Source organism: Eretmochelys imbricata, chromosome 21 (genome assembly GCF_965152235.1).
Source record: "Eretmochelys imbricata isolate rEreImb1 chromosome 21, rEreImb1.hap1, whole genome shotgun sequence".
Classification (NCBI taxonomy): Eukaryota; Metazoa; Chordata; order Testudines; family Cheloniidae; genus Eretmochelys; species Eretmochelys imbricata.
Genome location: NC_135592.1, coordinates 17,271,978 through 17,290,107, shown reverse-complemented (window position 1 = coordinate 17,290,107; position 18,130 = coordinate 17,271,978). Strand labels below are relative to the sequence as shown.

Genomic DNA, 18,130 nt, shown 5'->3' with positions numbered 1-18,130 from the left:
CCGTCGGGGTGGGGTATTCCTGTCTGTCACACAACCACTCCACTGGGTGCCAGTCGCTGCCCAGGGTTAGAACAGGAAGGGGGCACTGAGGCAGAGATTGGGCCAGGCACAATGAGCAGCAGAGGGAATCAGAAAAAACAGAGGCCTCATGAAGTAGCCAAGACGTTGCACTAAGGGATTGGTGTGGACATGGCACGATCCTGACATAAGCTCCATTCCGGAGGAAAACGCCTGCGCCACCCAAACACAGCTTTGGGAGAAGAGACGTGCCTACAGGCCAGGGGACTGCCAGCAGGGGGAGCCACCCATGGGCCAGGCATCGGCCAAGCACTAGCAGCAATGGGCGATGACATGCAACGGAAACGCACGTCAGGGCACAGCCTGCAGAGGGATCCACCCCAGCTGTGGCTGGCTGGAACATCCGCTTCCCAGCCCTGCCAGGAGGGGGCGCTTGCCCCTCCCCCTCCCCCAGGCTGAAAGCCACAGGCCGCACCACCCTTTCAATACTGATTTTTCTTTTTTAAAAAAAGAAACAAAAGCAGCAATAAGAATTCTTATAAATATCCCAGCCCGGCTGTGTGGCTGCCTCCAGTCCAGTCCATCCGCTTCCAACCTCCTCCCAGTGTGGATCGGGTTTGCGTCTGGATTTTTTTCCCCCTTGGGATTTTGTTCGTTCGGGTTTTTTTAGCAGCAACAGAACAGGAAAAGAGTCTTGAGGTATTTTTATAGAGTTTTTTTTCTTTTAAAAAAAATAATATAAAGTTATAAAAAGCAGTGGCCTCTGAATCCGACCCAGGGCCGCCCAGTCCTCAGGACCAATGGCTCCGTCTGCACTGCACAGGCACTTGCTTGTTAATGCGCTTTCGACTGCAAGGAGACAAGAGGACAGGGGTCAGCACAGAGGAACAAAGGAGCAGAACACACGAGCGCAGAGGGCCAGTGTTTCTCTGCCGCAGGGGCTCAGGGACGAGGGCGACTTGTCAGAAGCCCAAGGGCTGTGTCTAATTGGCGTCTACTTATAATAAAAGCACACCCTTGTGTTTGCATCTGAATAGCTGAATAAGAGCTCTCAGTGCCAGAGCCCTTCTGAGAAGTGCAGCATGCCCTGTGCTGCTGGAAATGGCATCGCGTGGCCCTTGTTAAGATCTGCGACTTCCCAGCGAATGTGCCCCCCTCCCGCAAAAAGGTGATTCCCTCCCCCACAAACTTCCCCGGGAGACCTGAGAATCCAGCTGGGCTCTGTCTTTGTTGTACATCATCAGCAATAAAGGTTCGACAGGCCAAGTTAACCCCAGTGGGTTTCCACAGAGGTCACTGGCTGATTCTATTGATGCACAAAAAGGAATAGACTCTTTCCGGTGGCCAGGCCGGCCCCACAGGGCTAACAGGAATAGACTCTGCCCTGCAGGGCTAACGGGAGTCACAAGCAGTAGAAACGTAATAACACCAAGAAGCCAGCAGCTGTGACGGACACAGCCAGAAAGCAAGTCGGCTGAGAACAGAGGGGATGTTTTTCACCTTTCAGAGCAGAACAGCACATCATAGCTCACAGCCCCTGAGAAGCAGGTTTAAGACCATTCTCCCCATTTTACAGATGGGGAAACTGAGGCCCAGAGAGAGGAAGCAATTCATGCAACGAGTCTGGGGCAGAGGTGGGAACAGGAACTGTTTCTTGGCAGAGTTCAGCAGCTGATCAGCCCTGTTCTCACCCCACAGTCCCACAGACCTGGGGGTACCGATCGTGTACCCAACGCATACCAGCCGTGACCTGCATGCCTCCTGTTAGGAGAGGCCACAGTCCTTCCCAACAGCCAGCCCCAGCCCAGGACCATTCCCTGCAGTGCTGTGAGCTCCCACAAGGCAAGGCCCTTGCCTCAGTCCCACAGCACCTCCTACTGGGAAAAGCATGTCCTCCTGGCTGTCCTTAGCCTAAGCCCCTGCTGGGAGGGAGCACTGCGGGCACCCCCAGCCAACTCCCAACAGTGCCACCCGCCGGGGACGTGACATCTCCGAAGAGTGCTTGGAATACAGACCACTTTGCACATAACCACAGTCCTATTAACCCGTCTCATGCTGGGGATCTGCACTGTCTAGTGGCCAAGGGATGAGTTGCCAGCCAGCTGGGCTTCAAGGAGCCTGCTTGCCAGGCACTGCCCCAGAGCAGAGGCTCCCATCCTGTGGCAGCCACTCCCTGGGGCTGCTCTGCTCAGACCCCTGCAGCCTGGTCCAGTCCCCCAGAGCTCAGAGGGGCCCCATGAACCATGAGGTCCATCTGGGAAGGCTCCGCGGGTCCCAGGACGCAGCCAAAGAGGACGGGGAGGGGGACTGTGGGAAAAGAAGTGCTGTGGGGTGGACGACAGAGCAGCAGGGGGAGACCCAGGTGGACAGGGCAGGAGGATCAGCCTGCAGTGGGGGTGCACAGCGGCGGGGGAATGGGGGGGAGACATGTACCTTCAGTGCGTTCCGCTTCTCCTCGAAGCCCAGCGAGGCAACAGCCTTCTTCCTCCGCACAGCGCAGCCCGAGTCGGAGGTGGCGGCCGGGTGCTTGGCCTTCACCGGCCTGCAGTAGGTGGCAGTGTTCTTGCGCTTCTTGGCCTCCTCCTCCGAGAGGCAGTTTGCCTGTAGCGCTTTCGGCCCGTTCAGGGGGGAGCCCCGGTTCTCCAGCTGGGAGGCTTTGACTTGAGGGTGGCCGGGAGCCCTGCAGTCCAGGTGGCTGGCCCGCTTGACTCTGGAGCCCGGTGAGATGGCGCCGTTGAGGGAGGCGGCGGAGGGGGAGCCCAGGGAGGGTTTGGTCTTTGCAGGCGGGTGGGGGACCTGGCAGCCGGCCACCTTGCCCTTGCCCGGGTCCAGGAGGCAGGTCCGTTTGTACGGGGGGCCGGTAGCAGCACCCAGAGGCTGCTTGCGCTTTCGGGCCGAGGCCTCTGGCTCCGCGCTGCCCGTCGGCTCCTTGGCTTTGGAGGACTTGCTGGCCTTGGTAGAAGGCAACTTGCTGAAGGATGGCGAGGGGGTGTTGGCCGGGAGTGGGGAGGTGATGGACTGGCTCCCGCCCGTGCAGTCCGACTGGCTGCAGGCGGCCGCGGCAGGGGGCGATCCCACCGTGTAGCTCAGGCTGGGGTGGCCGCGGTTCTCCCTGGCGGCCGTCGCTGTGCAGGACAAGGAGGTCCTCCCGGGGGCGCCGTGGGGAAGGCTGCACGCCAGTGAGGAGCTGCTGGTCTGGGAAGTGCCGGATGTGGAGGAGCCCGGGCCGGCGGGCGACGGGGCTGGGTGCAGCTGGGGGTCGGCGGCTGGAGGGATCTTCCTGGTGAGGCCAATGAAGCAGAAGCAGAATCAGAAAAGTTGGGGGAGGGGCGGCAGCTTATTTAAACAACACCGCACAACTCTCACCCCATCTGATCCCAGGCTGTGTCCCTCATCCACTCCCCCGACCTCTCCCCAATCTGATCCCAGGCTGTGTTCCCCCATCTCATCCACCTACTCTTCCCCCGTCTGTTCCAAGGCCATGTTCCCTCATCCCCTCCCCTGACCTCTCCCACATCTGATCTCAGGCTGTGTCCCCCGCATCTCACCCACCTACCCTTCCCCCATCTCATCCTGGGCCATGCCCCTGCATCCCCACCCCACACCTTTCCCCCATCTGATCCCGGGTTCTCCCCATCCCATCCCCTTCCACCTGTCCTTCCCCCATCTGATCCCAGGTCGTGTCCCCCCATTTTCCGCCCTCCACCTCTCCCCCATCTGTTCCCAGGCCATGTCCCCTAATCTCCTCCCCCAACCTCTCCCTCATCTGTTCCAGGCTGTGTCCCCCGCATCTCACCCACCTTCCCTCATCTCATCGCGGGCCATGTCCCTGCATCCCCACTCCCTGCCCTTCCCCGATCTGATCTCCAGCGCCTGCCAGCCCCCTCCCACATCCGATCCCAGGCTGTCTCCCAGTACTCCCCACCCACCTGCCCTGCCCCTATCCAATCTCTGGCCTCTCCCACACCCAGTCCCAGACATTCTCCCCCCACATCCCACCCACCTGCCCTGCCCCTATCCAATCTCTGGCCTCTCCCTCACCCAGTCCCAGACATTCTCCCCCCACATCCCACCCATCTGCCCTCCCCTATCCAATCTCTGGCCTCTCCCCCACCCAGTCCCAGACATTCTCCCCCCACGCTCCATCCACCTGCCCTGCCCCTATCCAATCTCTTGCCTCTCCCACACCCAGTCCCAGACATTCTCCCCCCACGCTCCATCCACCTGCCCTGCCCCTATCCAATCTCTGGCCTCTCCCCCACCCAGTCCCAGACATTCTCCCCCCACGCTCCATCCACCTGCCCTTCTCCTATCCAATCCCAGGCTGTCTCCAACCCCTGCCAGCCCCCTCACCCATCAGATCCCAGGCTGCCTCCCCCACTCCCCACCCACCTGCCCTTCCCCCATCCAACCCCAGGCTGTCGCCTCCCCCATCTGATCCCAGGCCATGTCCCACCTCTCCACTGGCCCCCTTGCCCTTCCAATCCCAAAATGCTTCCTCCTCTCGTCCCCAACCATCTCCTCCCTACTCTGACCCCCAGCCTCGCTGTTTCCTCCCCCTCTGATCCCCGGCTGTCTCTCCCAGGCGCCTGTCTATCAGGGCTGTGCTTCAAGCCCTTGCTGCAGCCCCACCTGCTGGGGGAAGCTGGGACTGAGAGTCACTGCAGGTGGTGGGGATTTGGGGGTGTGGGGTAGGAACAGGCCAGGGAGGTGTTAACCAGCCTGATAAAGGTTAATAGGAATTATTTACGTTCCTGACAAAGCACTTTATAAGGACCCTGCACTTAATACTCTCTGCTGCTGAGATCTCAGAGCACATTCCGAACGCTAGCCCAGCCTCAGCCCCCCCGACAGACTGGGGATGTCACCCCTGTTATATAGATGGGGAAACTGAGGCACTGGGGCTGGCTCAGGTCACTCAGTAAATCAGTGACTGAGCTGCAAATAGAACGCAGGTGTCCTGGCTCCCCAGTGCCTGCTGTAACCTCTTAATGGGCTACCGCTCTATTTGGGGTTCTGCTCACAATAGCCATCCTCTCTTGCTGCCCTGGATGCCCTGAAGGGCATGGAGGGACCCCATCTGCCGCTCCCACTGCGGGCAATAGGGAAGGGGGGCTGGGGCAGGCATTACCGTACAGACTGAAATAGAAGCCACCCTCTAAATTTAGCAAAGCTGAAAGGAACAAAAGTGATTGACACATCAGCTGACCTCCCTTCCTGAAAACTGCCTCCTCAGCGCTTCCTTGAGTCCCCCAGGACTTCCTCGCAGCCTGCCACAGCTCCCCTGGCCTGGGTTACAATAATGGGGTCACGACACCCCGCATGCACATAGGGTGAGCTTCCCCCATGAATGGCTGGAGATCTTACCATGCGTTTTCTCTGCCCACACGTGTCTGCGTGGGCTTCCCAACAGACTGAAGGCCAATTGCACCCAATGCAACCAAGGCGCTAGGCCAAGGCTGGGGGGCAGAGGTGCTGATGCTCACCCACCCTCTGGAAGCCGACTGGGGAGGGGAGTGGCTGGACTGGGAACTGCCAACTGTCCAGCCCAGCCCTGGGCTGTCCCCACCACAGGGAAACGCAACCCTCCCAGGAGCTCAGCAGGGGCACGTGCCACTTGGCCAGTCTCTTATCTCAACATGTGAGCCGGGAACAATTTCCTCCCACACTTCCAGGCGCCCCACCCCACAGCGGGACACACCCGCCCCACTCTGGCCCAGGCGCTGCCTCCCCCAGCGGGACACTCACTTCCACATGTGTGAGCTGAGGTGTCTCTCCAGCATGGAGCTGAGGGCCGAGCAGAACCGGTCCAGCCGTCGGTTGAACACGTAACACCCGGGGCTGACCAAGCGGCTTCCAAAGGTGCAGAACTGGTTGGAATTAAGAGAGGAGGGGGAGAGAGCCATCAGGGAGGCCGAGACCCCTGTAAACCACATAGCGGCACCCTGCCATGGGTCAGGAGCCCAGCCCACAGCATGGCAGAGAGGACGGACTGTTGGCTGCATCCCCAACCTCCTATCTCCTTTCCAGCCCCAAATGTGGCAACTCCGCATGGGTGCCAGCTGGATTCTGAGATCCAAGCAGCTCCGTGGGAGCAGGATGCTGACAAACAGGCCTGAGAATCACTGAACAGGTCATTGTCCCCAGTGCCACCAGGGGGCACTGGTCTCCGCCCAGAGAGGGGCAGAGACCCACCTCACCTCACGCCAAGCACTCACCGCCTGAGGCCGTGGTGGCCGTGTTGCATAATGACAGTCCAGCCTGTGGGATTCCTCCGCCACGTCCTCCTCGCTCTCCTCGCTGGATCCCCGGCTACTGCCCTTGGGCATGGGGAAGGGGTAGAGCCCGGGCTCTCTGTCGCCACAGGTTGTGGACGGCTCCTCCGGGTCGCTCTCTGAGGAAACCCTGGACCTGAACCCAACGAGAGGCGGAGGAGTGAGAGCTGCCGTCTCTGGGGGCCTGCAGAGGGATGGGGCTAGGCCAGGGGGGATCTGTGTGTCAACGGCACTGCTGGAAAAGGCAGACGGTCCCCACTGGGGCCTGGTTCTGCTGGGATCTCTGCACGGGGAAGGTGGGAGAAGCCAGCCCCGGAGAGGTGCCTGCACAGCACCCCCTCCTACGCCAGGGCGGGGGAGCCTGCCTGGACTGACACACACAGGTGGTAGCTGGAGGCAAACCCGAGGTTCCCTGCTGCTGTGTTACCTGGGAAGTGCACAGAGGGAGTGGGGCTGCTTTGCTCGGCAAGGGGAAGCGCTGGGTAGAACCAACGAGGTCTGCGCTCCGGAGGAGGCTTCCTGGGAGAGTCGGTCAGGAAGCACTTCCTTCCTCACCGGGCTCTTCTCCTTGGGGGATTCCCCCTTCCTGGAACTGGCCTTCAGCTCCGCCACCAAGACGTCAAAGTCCTTCGCCCGGCCCTGCACTTCGCGGCGCTGGTGCACGGAGTGAATCTGTGGTGAGGGCAGGAGGGGAGAGCGTCGCAGCCTGGGCTCACCACAGGGCGCTATCAGACCCCCGGGGGGCCCCCCCTCTGCCGCCTAGAGGCTCACAGGAGCTGCAGACCCTCTTACTAATTCAGCTCGTGGAGATTCTCCTGGGCTTCCCGGGGGGAGAGGCCTGAGGCTCCGCATTTCCCTGTCTGCCTGCATGCTGCTGAGCCATGAGATGAAGCAGCGTCTCCAGTCCGTGGGGGCCTCCTGGAGCCGGTCAGCACTAATCTCTCACCCCCTCTCCTCCAACAGGCTAGAGCAGTGGCTCTCAATCTGTGGCCTGCGGCTGCTTGAAGCCCAGTCAGTGCACAGCTGCGGCCCATGTCCTCTGGGCCACACACCTAGTACTGCGTGGATGCGTGTATTGTCTATTGTATGTATTGTGTGGATGTGGCCCACATAACACAAAGAGCGGCATGTGCAACCCACAACGGTAAACAGGTTGAGAACCACTGGATTAGACCTTCACAAGGTGGCACTTTATAGCCATGCAACCAAACGCTTCTCTTCCCCAGGGGGCTCGTCAGCCTGGGGCCTCTTGCAGAGCCCTTCAACCTCCAGCTGGGATGTAGGGGGACAGGAACTCACCCCGCCTCCTACTGTTCTACCAGGAAACAATCTCACACGACAGTACCTTGCAGGTCAGCAGCCGGGTGCAGATCTTTTTGGTGTCAGGATTCACAACTCCACACTGCCTGTTCAAATCACACTCCTTCCCTGCAGGGCAGAAAGACAGAGCTGAGATGCATGAGGGGAGAGCAGTGGTGACAGGGCCTGGCTGGATCCCCTGGGCTTGCCCTGCTCTTTAGCGTCTTCACCAAACTTCCTAAGATCCCTGCGTTTGGCCTGGAGCTTTGGTTGACTGTTGGAACAGGCTTTGTGCTGGGAGGTTCTCGCCATTTCGAAAAGGAAAATCTTGCTTCTTGCCTCTGTTTTAAAGGAACACTGTCATCACCAGCTTTCATGCTCTTTGAGGTTGGGCGGAGCTCAGGAACAATTGCAGTAGGTGCTATATAAAACCTTACCCCCAAGAAATGAGGCCCAGTACTTAGGGTCTGTTATTATAAAGCAAGGTGGGGATGTGGGCTTACTAACCAGAGCAGAAATGGAAAGGTTTCCATGGGCTTGCCGGGGTGGATTGAAACATCCCGAACCCAGACAAAAGCAGCATTGGGCCAGTGCAGGAGGTGCAAAGATATGCAACCCCTTCCATGCAAGGATCTCTGAACACTGCAAACAGCTCCTTCGGCCTCACAATCTCCAGGGTTATTCTCACTGGCCAGACGGGGAAACCAAGGCACTGAGCATTTAAGTGACTTGCCCAAGTCCGCCCAGTGGGTCAGAGGCAGGGTACTAGGTCACAGCTGGCCTGACTCCCAGTTCTAGGTTTGAGGCACTGGCCCAAGGCTCTCTCTCACGGTACCCAGAGGACAGCCCCCTAGCTGTGTGCAGCTCTTTAGGTCTATACAGGCACCAGATGAGTCCCAGGATCTGGTTAGTGGCCTTCTCACTCTTTTGGGCTCCAATCAGGGGAGCACTCCTTGGGCTGGGAAGGTGCATGTGTGGCAGGAGAGAAAAGGAAATGCCAGGATCCCTGCTCCCACCATGGGACAGAGAGGAGGCCGGCCCACTCGCCCAAGGAGAGAGGCTGAATTGAGCCGCTAAGCGATCATGGCTGGCAACCAGTGCTGAGCCACGCAGCTGCGTCATCGCACAGGGCTGCTGAGTCGCCACCACCCAAATGCCCTGTCGAGCTGTCACCTTGGCCTGATTCAGCATCACCCCCACTGGGCAGCAAAGGAGGAATAGCAGGACTCACGCGCCATCTTCTTGTGGGATTTGGGAGGCGGTTTGGTGGTGCCCGGCTCCTTCTCCCCCGAGGCAGAGGTGCTCTCTGGTTTCCTGTCCAGGCCATCAGCGGGCACAACGGAGTCGACTCCTGCCTTGGCTGGCACAAGCGGCTCTTTGGGCGACAATGTCAGGGACAGCTTCCCCATGGGCTCTTTGGAGCTGGCGGGCGGCTGCCCGGGGGCAGAAGCAGCAGCAGCCTTCGGGGGCACCTTGATGCCATGTCCATCCGGTTTGGGAAGGCTGGAAATCTTCTCCAGGTTCACCACTGGCATGAACAAACTGGAAGGAGAAGGGACAGGCTCCGAGAGCTCAGCCAGGGAATGCACTAGCGGCAGCTGCAAACCTCCCCAGCAGCAGAGGGTGACTGAGGCCTGTCTGGGCCAGGTCCCAGCCCCCAAGCCACATCCTGGGGCAGGTGCTTTGGGCTTGTGAAACCTGGACTCTGGGCTCCCCTTCTGAGTCCCTGGACTGGGCCTGCTGCCCACCAGCCTTGCGGTCACGTGTGCTCCGGCCTGCCACATACCTTGGGCTACCCCTGCGTCGCACACAGACACCAGTCCGACCAGCCACGGTGGCTGGGCTAAACGGGAGGTGGCAGGCACTGGCAGGGCCGAGGCTGGCTGAGATAGTGCAGGTCCCTCGTTCCCTCATGCCTGTCCTCGGAGGGGACCATCGGGCTGGAAAAGCCATCCCTCCTGAGCGCTGTGCGGGTGAGCGAGCCCTGGCACATGCGGATGGAGACGACACCCTGCTCTGGAAACACCTGTCCACTGAGGCCCAGGCAGCCGGGGGCAAAGGCGCAGTCTCCATCGAGACCCTGCCACACAGCCGGAACAGCGCATCTCCCGAGCCCCACAAAGTGGGGTGGGGCCCCCCCTTTCCCAGCACATCGGGGAGGTCAGGTTCCCTCCACGGTCTCCCTTCATCCCCCTCCCCACGTCAGAGCCAGCTGGGGTTTCCCTGCAGCCCCTCCTCCCATGTCAGAGTGCAGTGGGGCTCCCCATGACCTCCTCCACCCATATCTGAGTGGGGCTCCCCCATTCCCCCAGGTATGAGCCAGGTGTGGCTTCACCTATTGCCCCTCCCCCCATGTCTCTCTCCATTGTCCCCCTTCCTCCTCCCCACACAGGAGAGGAGGTGCACTCTCCCCAGAGTGGGGCTGCCCCCCAATCCTTCTCACATCAGAGGAGCACAGGGTCCCCCACACCCACATGAAAGTGGAGCCAGGCTCCCCTCAACCCCTCTGTGTTGAGCCCACCCCGCTCCCTACGTGAGAGCAGGCTCCCCCTTCCCCTGTCCCACTCACCAGAGGTTATCTTTCTGCGCCTTGTCCGGCCTCTCGGGCAGGTGCTGGGCCCGGCTGCGGGAGCTCTGCGACTTCTCCCGCGAGGCCTTGGCGCTGCTGTGGCCCCCGCAGGCAGGGGGCTGCCCATTGACCGCCTGGCACTTCTGGGCATGGAGCTTGCTGAGAGGTCCGTGCCGTCTTTCTGCGGGGGAGGTGGAGGCTCTGTCAGTGACGCGCTCACATGAGGCCCTGCCCATCAGAGGAGCGGGGCAGCCCTCATTGCCCTCCAACACCCCGGGGGAGTGGGGCTGCAAAGGCTGCCTGAGTCTGAAGCCAAACCGGCCCCATAGGAAAGGCCTCATTCATCTCAGCGTGTTGTTCACTCTGAAGGCTAATGACGACAACTGAAACAGCAACAGTCATCTCACTGCTGATCATTTTAACAGAACCATGAAGCTGGCCTGGGGTGGAGCCTGGGCACCGCCACTTTTCCCATCTCCAGTCTGCTTGTCTGCATTTAGCAGCAGTACTGGCTAAGAACCCAGGAGTCCTGGCTCCCGGACCTGTGCTCAGCCCAACATGCAGTCCCCTCACTCTACCAGCCTGAACTGCCCTGTACGTCACCTCTGCATGCAAAACCATGTGTTTGGAAGCCAGCGCAACAGACCCTAGCAGGTCCAACACGTGCTGACAGCTATCAGACCCTTCAACGCTGCTCCACTCCACCTTCCTGCGGGCCCCCAGAGAACCATGCTCAGCACCAGAACCAGACTAGGCAGAGCAGCCAAGCACCCCTTGCTCTGCCCACCCCAGGAACATGGCTCCCTGTGCTGCTCTTCTCCCCCGTGTCCTTTCCAGGATGCCAGAGGTAGCTCCTCCGCTCTCCCACCCTGCCGCTGATTGCCGGGGGCCTCCCAGCAGCAGGCAGCTCCTGCTGCGAAGGAGCCGGTGGGATTGTGTCGGTCGCGAGAGTAAAGAGGACGACAGCTGGGTTGGGAAACAAGTTGCCAGCTAATTACTCACGGATGCTTTTTGAAGGTCCCCTGAAAGAGCTTTTCCCAAATGGCGGGTCCTGACCGAACGGAGAGTCATGGGAAGGATCTAAGTGGGTTGCCAAGGCCTAGGCAAACATACAATTCTCCCAGCCCAGAGAGCAAGCCCTCCCCACACTCTCCCCATAGTGGCAGCTCCTGGTCCCATGGGGCCAGGCCTGGCTTGCCACAGGCATTGCAGCCTGGCACGGGGGTCACAGTGTCACTCAGGTTTGGCCCAGCTGCCCCTCTCTCACAGGCATGCGCAGGTTCGCAATGCCACTCATTCGAAGGTGGTGGGGTTGCCGGGCCAAACCTGAGTGATGTTGCGACCCCCTACACCCAGTCACGATGCCCAGAGCAGGGAGCCAGGCCCAGCCCCACAGGGCAGGAGCCGCGGCTGCACGGTGAGTGCGGGGGACTCCTCTCCTAGACCTTCGCCCCCCGGGGCTGCCCCTCCACACCAGGCCGCATTAGGGCTGCGGGGCCAGGGCGAAGGGTACATACGTGTCGCAAAACAAGACCAAGTGCGGCCGATGGGTGGCCTCAGTGGTCTGCGGCTTCCTGCACAGCCCCACGCCGCTGCCTCTGCGGCATTTCTCTTCTCACGGCAGACGGAGGAGGCAGAGTCTTCCCTCCAGACCCACGCAACCCCGGCTCAATCAGGAACACAGCGGCTGTGGCCACGACACCAGCCGAACTGTCATTCCAGAGCCGCTTTGGGTCGGCACCTGAGGGCCCAGAGAACGCGGGGGAGAAGAATAGAACCAGGTCCCCATTGCCGGCTGGCGCGGAAGGGGCCCGGCTGCTGACCTCACCCCGGACATTCAATCGGCTTACCGCAGTGCTTCTGAAAGGCTTGAGGCTTGACCACTTGGCTACAGTGGTTACACACCACCAGGTAGAACTCGTCGTGGGCGGGGCAGTGCCCAAAGATAGACATGTCTGCCAGGGCAAGAGATAGAGCGGTAAGGGAGAGGCCACGAAGGGCCCCCTGCGGCCTTGTGGGGCTGTGGCTGGCCAGGCCAAAAGACACGCCTAAGGAAACCCAACTTTGTACCCAATGCAAATGGACAGTCACTTCCCCCCTCCCCAAAGGGAGACTACAGGGGCTCCAGCTCAAACCCAGCCCAGCTCAGCGCTGCTGCCAGTCAATGGCTGTTCACGGCCTGTGTGCAATGAGCGTGGCGGGTCTCAGATCTCACTGGACACAAAGCAGCTGCTGCCACCACGAGTGGGGCCCCCTCCGGGCAGTTTCAGCAGAGGCCAAAGGTCAAATGGGTCATGGAGCCTGACCTCCCCACTCAGTCCTGGAGAAGGCCCCTCAGGGCAAGGCTAGCACAGAGGAGGGGCAGCTGCCACCTGTGCGGATGCTGGGGCTAAGGGCACCTTGGCGTCCGGTTTATGGGTGCGCTGCACAGACGATCCAGAGAGAAGGGCCTCGCCAGGGGCTCCAAAACCTCTGCATCTCAAGCCTTAAACTGGGGGACATCCTGTGGCCCCCACACTGCCCCACCCTGAGAGCGACTGGGCCAAAGCGACTGACTTAGGGCTATGCTGGGTTTCTGGGGCTCATCCACTCGGATCACAGGGCTGCCTGGTGTGATGCTAGGGGGGATTACAGAGCACTGGGCCAGCTTTCAATATCTGCGGGAGCCTCCCTCGCAGCAAGCAAGATCGAGGCCCTGGGCTGCCAGGTGAAGCTGGGGATCAGTCAGGCCAGGAGTACTGGAGCTACACCAACCTTGCAAGGGATGTGGGGATCCCAGACGAGCACAGCCCCCAACAGCCATGTTCTGTGCTTGGGCTCCAGGCCAGCTCTGCAGAGCTCCACAGCGAGCGAGGCCAGAGGCGCAGCCTGGGCTGAAGTCTGCCCCGCGTTTGCTCTGTGCACTGAAGCCCATTTCTCCCTGATCAGCTCCACCCAAAGGGGACGTGGTTTGCACAGCCAAGAGGAGCTGCCGCGACGAGGACCAGGACTATTTAGCTGTTCTCTCCTCCAAGAGGGCCAGACAGGTCTGAACGGCCCAGGCCAAGGGAAGTGATGCTGAGAGCCTCAACCCATGAGCAGGGCCACAAAGTTATCTGCTGATGCCAAATTCACAATAGCTCCTGTGCTAACCACCCCCCACCCCTGGCACTCACAGATAACAAGAGCCTTGGCTGGAGCTGGGCACCTTCCCCTCACACCAAAGGAACAGATCATGCTCACTACAGAATTGGGCAGCTCCCTGAGCTGGAAGGAGCCGGACAAGCTCTTACCTTCCTTAATGAGTGTCATCGCATCCACTTTCTTGCTGCCGTTCTTGCTGCTCTCCTCCACCTCAGACCCTGCTAGAGACAATCAGCCCCATCAGTAACAGTCAGGACCTTTCCCCGAACCCCAGAGCCCCCTAACCCAGAAGCCAAGAGAGCCTGCTCCCTACAGGCTGACAGGGGGGTTAATTGCTTGCAAAGTGGGAGGATGGCAGGTCGCCAAGCTACCAACAGACTGAGGAGCCCTAAGAATCAGCCAATTAACAAGGTGCAGGGCCTTGGTCCCAGGGACTCTCCCGCTTGGCCTCCCTGAATCAAGCAGAAGATGCAAACAGCACCATCAATGGGCTGTTTGCCACACGACAGGTGGGGGTGGAACCAGGGTGCGGCCCCAGGGCAGAGAAGAGTCTTTATCTGGTTCTATGAAGGGCCTTTAGCACAGCTCCTTTTCCTGCAAAGCATGACAAACTCTCTGCTCGCCCTAGCGGATCCTGCAGGACTCAAGGATTGTCTGCATGGGGAAGTTATGTCAGATTAACGTGAATTCCAAGGGCAGTACTATTCTGGAAGAGCTCCCTTTGGGGACACTCTTATTCCGTCTTTTTCCAGGTTGGTATAGCCCATTTCCGAAGGGCTCGCTCTTTCCCCACTGACCATCTCGGCAGCCAATGTGCTCAGCCAGGGCGGCTGGAGATCAGAGTCACTTCCAGGGCTTAGCCCAGACCTGCTTGAAGAGACCCGAGCTCTGGGACTGCCCTCACCACACCTGGGACATGATTCCCCCAGCCAAGTGGATCTTCAGAGGGTGCGGGAGATCCAGCAGATTCCACATGTTGGGACATTTTCCTTTCCTTGAGCTCATAGATTCCAATGCCAGAAGGGAGCATGTGACCGTCCAGCCTGACCCCCAGAGACCTGCCCCAAAACCATCCCTACAGCAGAGCTCTGAGAGAGCCATCCCCTCTTGATTTATAAATTGCGAGTGATGGAGAACCCACTCTGACCCTTGGTATCACTCCCAGTTCTACCCCTGTGCACCGAGGGACGGGGGAATGCGACAGCAGCCACAAAGGAAAGGTAAATGGATGGGGGCCAGCAGCTGGGAAGAAAGGTGAAGAGGATCAGAGGGATCAGAGAGAGGGGGACATGTGGGCATGAGTAGCGTCCCACCACTCCCTCCTCCCATTCCGGTTCCCATGAACACCTTGGGGTTGTGCCACAGACCAGCCGATTGAGCAGCACCCTGCAAACACAATGGGGTGCAAGGTGCAAACACACCAGCTCCAGGATTCCAAGTATCCCTTCGAATCAGCCCCATGGTGCTGTCTGAATGCAAGCAGGGCTGGCTGGGAATGTCTAGCGGGGAAGAGAGCTGGGGCTTTAGGGACAGAAAGAGAATCCACTGCGGTCGCACAGGTTGGAGTTGATGCACCTGGTTATTGCAGCTCCAAAACTGGTGGTCGTGTGGCTAAAGCACCAGACTGAGACTCAGGAGATCTGGGTTACTCCCCTGCTCCCCAAAGGCTCCCTGTGTGATTCTGAGCGAGTCACTTAATCTCTCCATGCCTCAGTTCCCCCCATGAGATGGGGCAGACGGTTCTTCCATTCGCCCACCCTTTGTCTAGCTGGGCTAGGTCGACTGTACGTGCTTCAGGGCAAGAACTGCCTCTTAGTGTATGTCCAGGCAGCCCTCAGCACACAGGGTCCTGACAATGCTACCGTACTACACACAACAACAAGATTCACAATCCTCTCCCCCACACTGCACCCTTCTCTAACAAGTTTCACCCAGGCATCCCCGCACAATGAAACCTCAACAAGCCCCATGGGAAACTGGGCCTGAAGAGGCGAATCTGCCCACGATCACACAACAGCAGAGCCAGGTTCAGAAGTCCTGACATCCAGGGCCTTGCTTTCTTCACTCAGCCATGCTCCCTCTGCATCCGATAGCCGGACACCACAGCCTGCACTCGCTGCAGACAGAGCTCAAAACATGGACCGACTCTCACGAACCAGCGGTTTGCAGGATGGGGCTGCGTTTTGATGCAGGCATCAATGAGACAGTAAAGCATCCACCCTTCTCCCAGCGCTGTCATTTCTCTCTGGCACTAAACCCAGCCAATGCTTTTTAAAAAGTAGATTTGAAAATGATCCTAGAAATTAAAGCCAACCAGGGCAAATCCACGGCCCAATCTCAGGGAGAAAATGCCAACAGGCTCCCAGAAACGAACAGCCTCGAGAAGGGAAACTTCATATTTTTATAAAGCAACAACTTGCAAAAAGTTGCATGGATATTAAACGCCACAGTGTGAGTTAGTTCAGACCAGCCAGGACAAACCCTGACAAACACACTGTAGGGAGAGTCCTGCCCTACACCCTACCAGGAGGAGACATGAGATACGAACTAACAAGGCTTTCTCCAGCTCTTATTGCTGTACCATTTTCAATCTACAGGGAAAGAACTTAGCCGACAGTGTGAACTTGTCTGCAAAGGGAATTTGCTTCACAGCCCAGCTATAAATCCCTGAAAACACAGGAGTCATTATGCAAACTCTGCCGGAGCCCTAAGTAGATCAGGAAGCACGATGCTCTAACTACATCTAGTGCAAGGGAAAGATAATGGAGGGGGAAGGGACACCGCTCCACAATGTAAGAAGCGTCACCAGGGACAGCTCCACTGTCCTCCGCTCCCCCACTTCCAGGGCCTTTCCAGAGTCCAGCCTCAGACTGTGCTGGAGAAATCAAATTATCCGCCCCTCAAATGATGATGCTTCTGAACGACTCCTGGGATTTCAAGGGCAAAAGTCTCAAGAGACAGCTATCAGCTCCATCCCCCTGGGGAAAGAGGGCAGAGGGGCGCGAGCAACATGGGAGTGAAGAGCAGCATGGGATGAAAGAGGGCTCAGAGGGATGGTGAAGTGGCTGGAGCAAGCGCAACAGAGGCAGGATGCAGGAGTTGAGGGTGCAGAGGTGCAGGCTGGGGGCAGCAGGGGTTGGAGCAGGATTGGGGCGTGGCAGGAGGAGATCAGGCTTGGTAAGGCTTAGGGACCATGTTCAGGGAGGACAAAGGTCAGGATCCTGGTGCAAGGGGAACATGATCAAGTTCAGGTCTGGTGGGGAATCCAGTGGAGGAGAAGATCCAGGGAGAATCAAATCAGAGGACCATGAGAGACTCTGGGGTGGGGTTGAGAGATCAGTTTCAGGGCATACCATGCTGGGGGTTCAAAGGTCAGGGACAATGTGGGGGGGGTCAGGGAAAAATCAGGGGGCATGGAGATGGAGGCGGACAGATTCAGGGAGTCAAGTGAAAAGTTCAGGGGGTTACAGGGCAGCGAGAGGAGACACCAGGAGCAAGGAGCCTTGAGGGCATGGGTTTGTGAGGAATCAAGGCTGGTGTGGGGGCACAAGTGATGGGTGCAAGGGACAGCCGGGCAATCAGACAGGCCTCACAGAGCGCAGAAGATCAGGGTGGCTAGGGAGCTGAGGACAAGTGTCTTGGTGGGATCTGCTGGGCAGCAATGGGTGAGAAGGATCTCCATGCATCTCAAGAAGTGGGATTTTTACCCATGAAAGCTTATGCCCCAATAAATCTGTTAGCCTTTAAGGTGCCACCGGACTCCTTGTTGTTTTTTTTTTGGTTCACGGGGTGAATCTGTGTTCAGGGGCCACAGAGAAGGTCAGGCAAGCAGGGGTCACAGAGAACATCCAGTGGGATCAGGAATCCACGCCGTCAGGGTCCAGAGAAAGGATCAGGGCTCTCAAGGATCACAGCAGGATTCAGTGGATCAAGATGCAGAGACCCTGGGGGATGCCGCCAGGTCAGGGATCAGGGGGCGCCCCGGATGCACAGAAGGGATCCAAGGGGATCGGGCAGCGCTGGGGGTCACAGCATGCACAGGACAGATCTCACAAAAGGGATCAGAGATCGCAGGGGATCCAGTGGGGTCAGGAAACGACACGTGCTCAGAACCCGCATCAGGGATCACGGGTGCGTGGGGGGCACCCACGGGATGGCAGGGGATCCGCGGGGTTGGGGCTGCAGCTGACCCGCAGGGCATCCAGCGGCCCGGGGATTGCGGGGTGCTCAGAAGGGATGCGGGGACCCCGCGGCGCTAGGACCCGGCGACGCGGCCGGCGCGGGCGGCGCTAGGACCCCGCGGCTCCTTTGTTCGGGGCGGGCGAGCGGGCGGCCGGGCGGGGGAGAGGAGCCGGACGGCGGCGGCAGCTGCCCCGCTCCCCGCCCCGGCCCCCCGCCCGCCGGCCCCGCCCCGGCGGCGCGCGCGGCCCCTCACCTGGCTCGGCGGGCGGCCCCGCCCTCTCCACCCAGGCGCTCCAGCTCTGCCCCGCGAAGTCATCGAGGCTCGGCAGCCGCCGATCCACAGCGGCCATTGCTGCCGCCGCCGCCGCGCGTCCACGCACCGCCATCACCGCGCGGGAGCGCGCGCCCCCCGCCGCCCGCCCGGGGCGGCCCACGCGCAGGCGCGCCGCGCATCCTGGGAAGTGTAGTCCGCTGCGCCCGCGCCACGGCGGCTCTGCGCAGGCGCGCCGCGGCGGGCGCCACGCAGCCGCCCCCTTCTCCCCCGGCGGAGGTCGGGGGTGTGTAGGGAGATGCTGGCTGCGGGGCCGGACGCCTGGGTTCTCTCCCTGCCCTCGGGGGGGGGGCACTAGGAGCCGGGACGCCTGGGTTCTTTCCCTGCCCTCGG

At 59.9% G+C, this 18,130-nt stretch overlaps 1 protein-coding gene across 2 annotated transcripts; it reads right to left on the bottom strand.

Moving 5' to 3' along the window:
* Nucleotides 1-718: 718 nt before the first annotated feature.
* On the bottom strand, nt 719-17,874 carry ATXN7L2 (ataxin 7 like 2). 2 transcript variants are annotated; one of them, XM_077839446.1, is made up of 11 exons: nt 17,720-17,874; nt 13,434-13,505; nt 12,012-12,116; nt 10,162-10,342; nt 8,824-9,134; nt 7,639-7,721; nt 6,721-6,965; nt 6,237-6,429; nt 5,767-5,888; nt 2,452-3,298; nt 719-867 (listed from the first exon to the last, which is right to left on the bottom strand). In XM_077839446.1, exons 1-11 carry the CDS (start codon nt 17,850-17,852, stop codon nt 853-855), a joined length of 2,307 nt encoding a protein of 768 aa, XP_077695572.1. In that variant the 5' UTR covers nt 17,853-17,874; the 3' UTR covers nt 719-852. The 2 variants fall into 2 exon arrangements, with proteins under 2 accessions (XP_077695572.1, XP_077695573.1); XM_077839447.1 differs by having other exon boundaries at nt 13,434-13,502.
* Between the last annotated feature and the right edge of the window lie 256 nt (nt 17,875-18,130).

Coding starts and splice junctions, on each gene's coding strand:
- ATXN7L2 (XM_077839446.1), bottom strand. CDS start 17,852: ATGGCGGTGCGTGGACGCGCGGCGGCGGCGGCAGCAATGGCCGCTGTG. Junction 9,135..10,161: donor GCGCAGAAAGATAACCTCTG/GTGAGTGGGACA, acceptor TTCTCCTTCCAG/TTTGTTCATGCCAGTGGTGA. Junction 3,299..5,766: donor CTCAGCTCACACATGTGGAA/GTGAGTGTCCCG, acceptor TGGCCTCACCAG/GAAGATCCCTCCAGCCGCCG.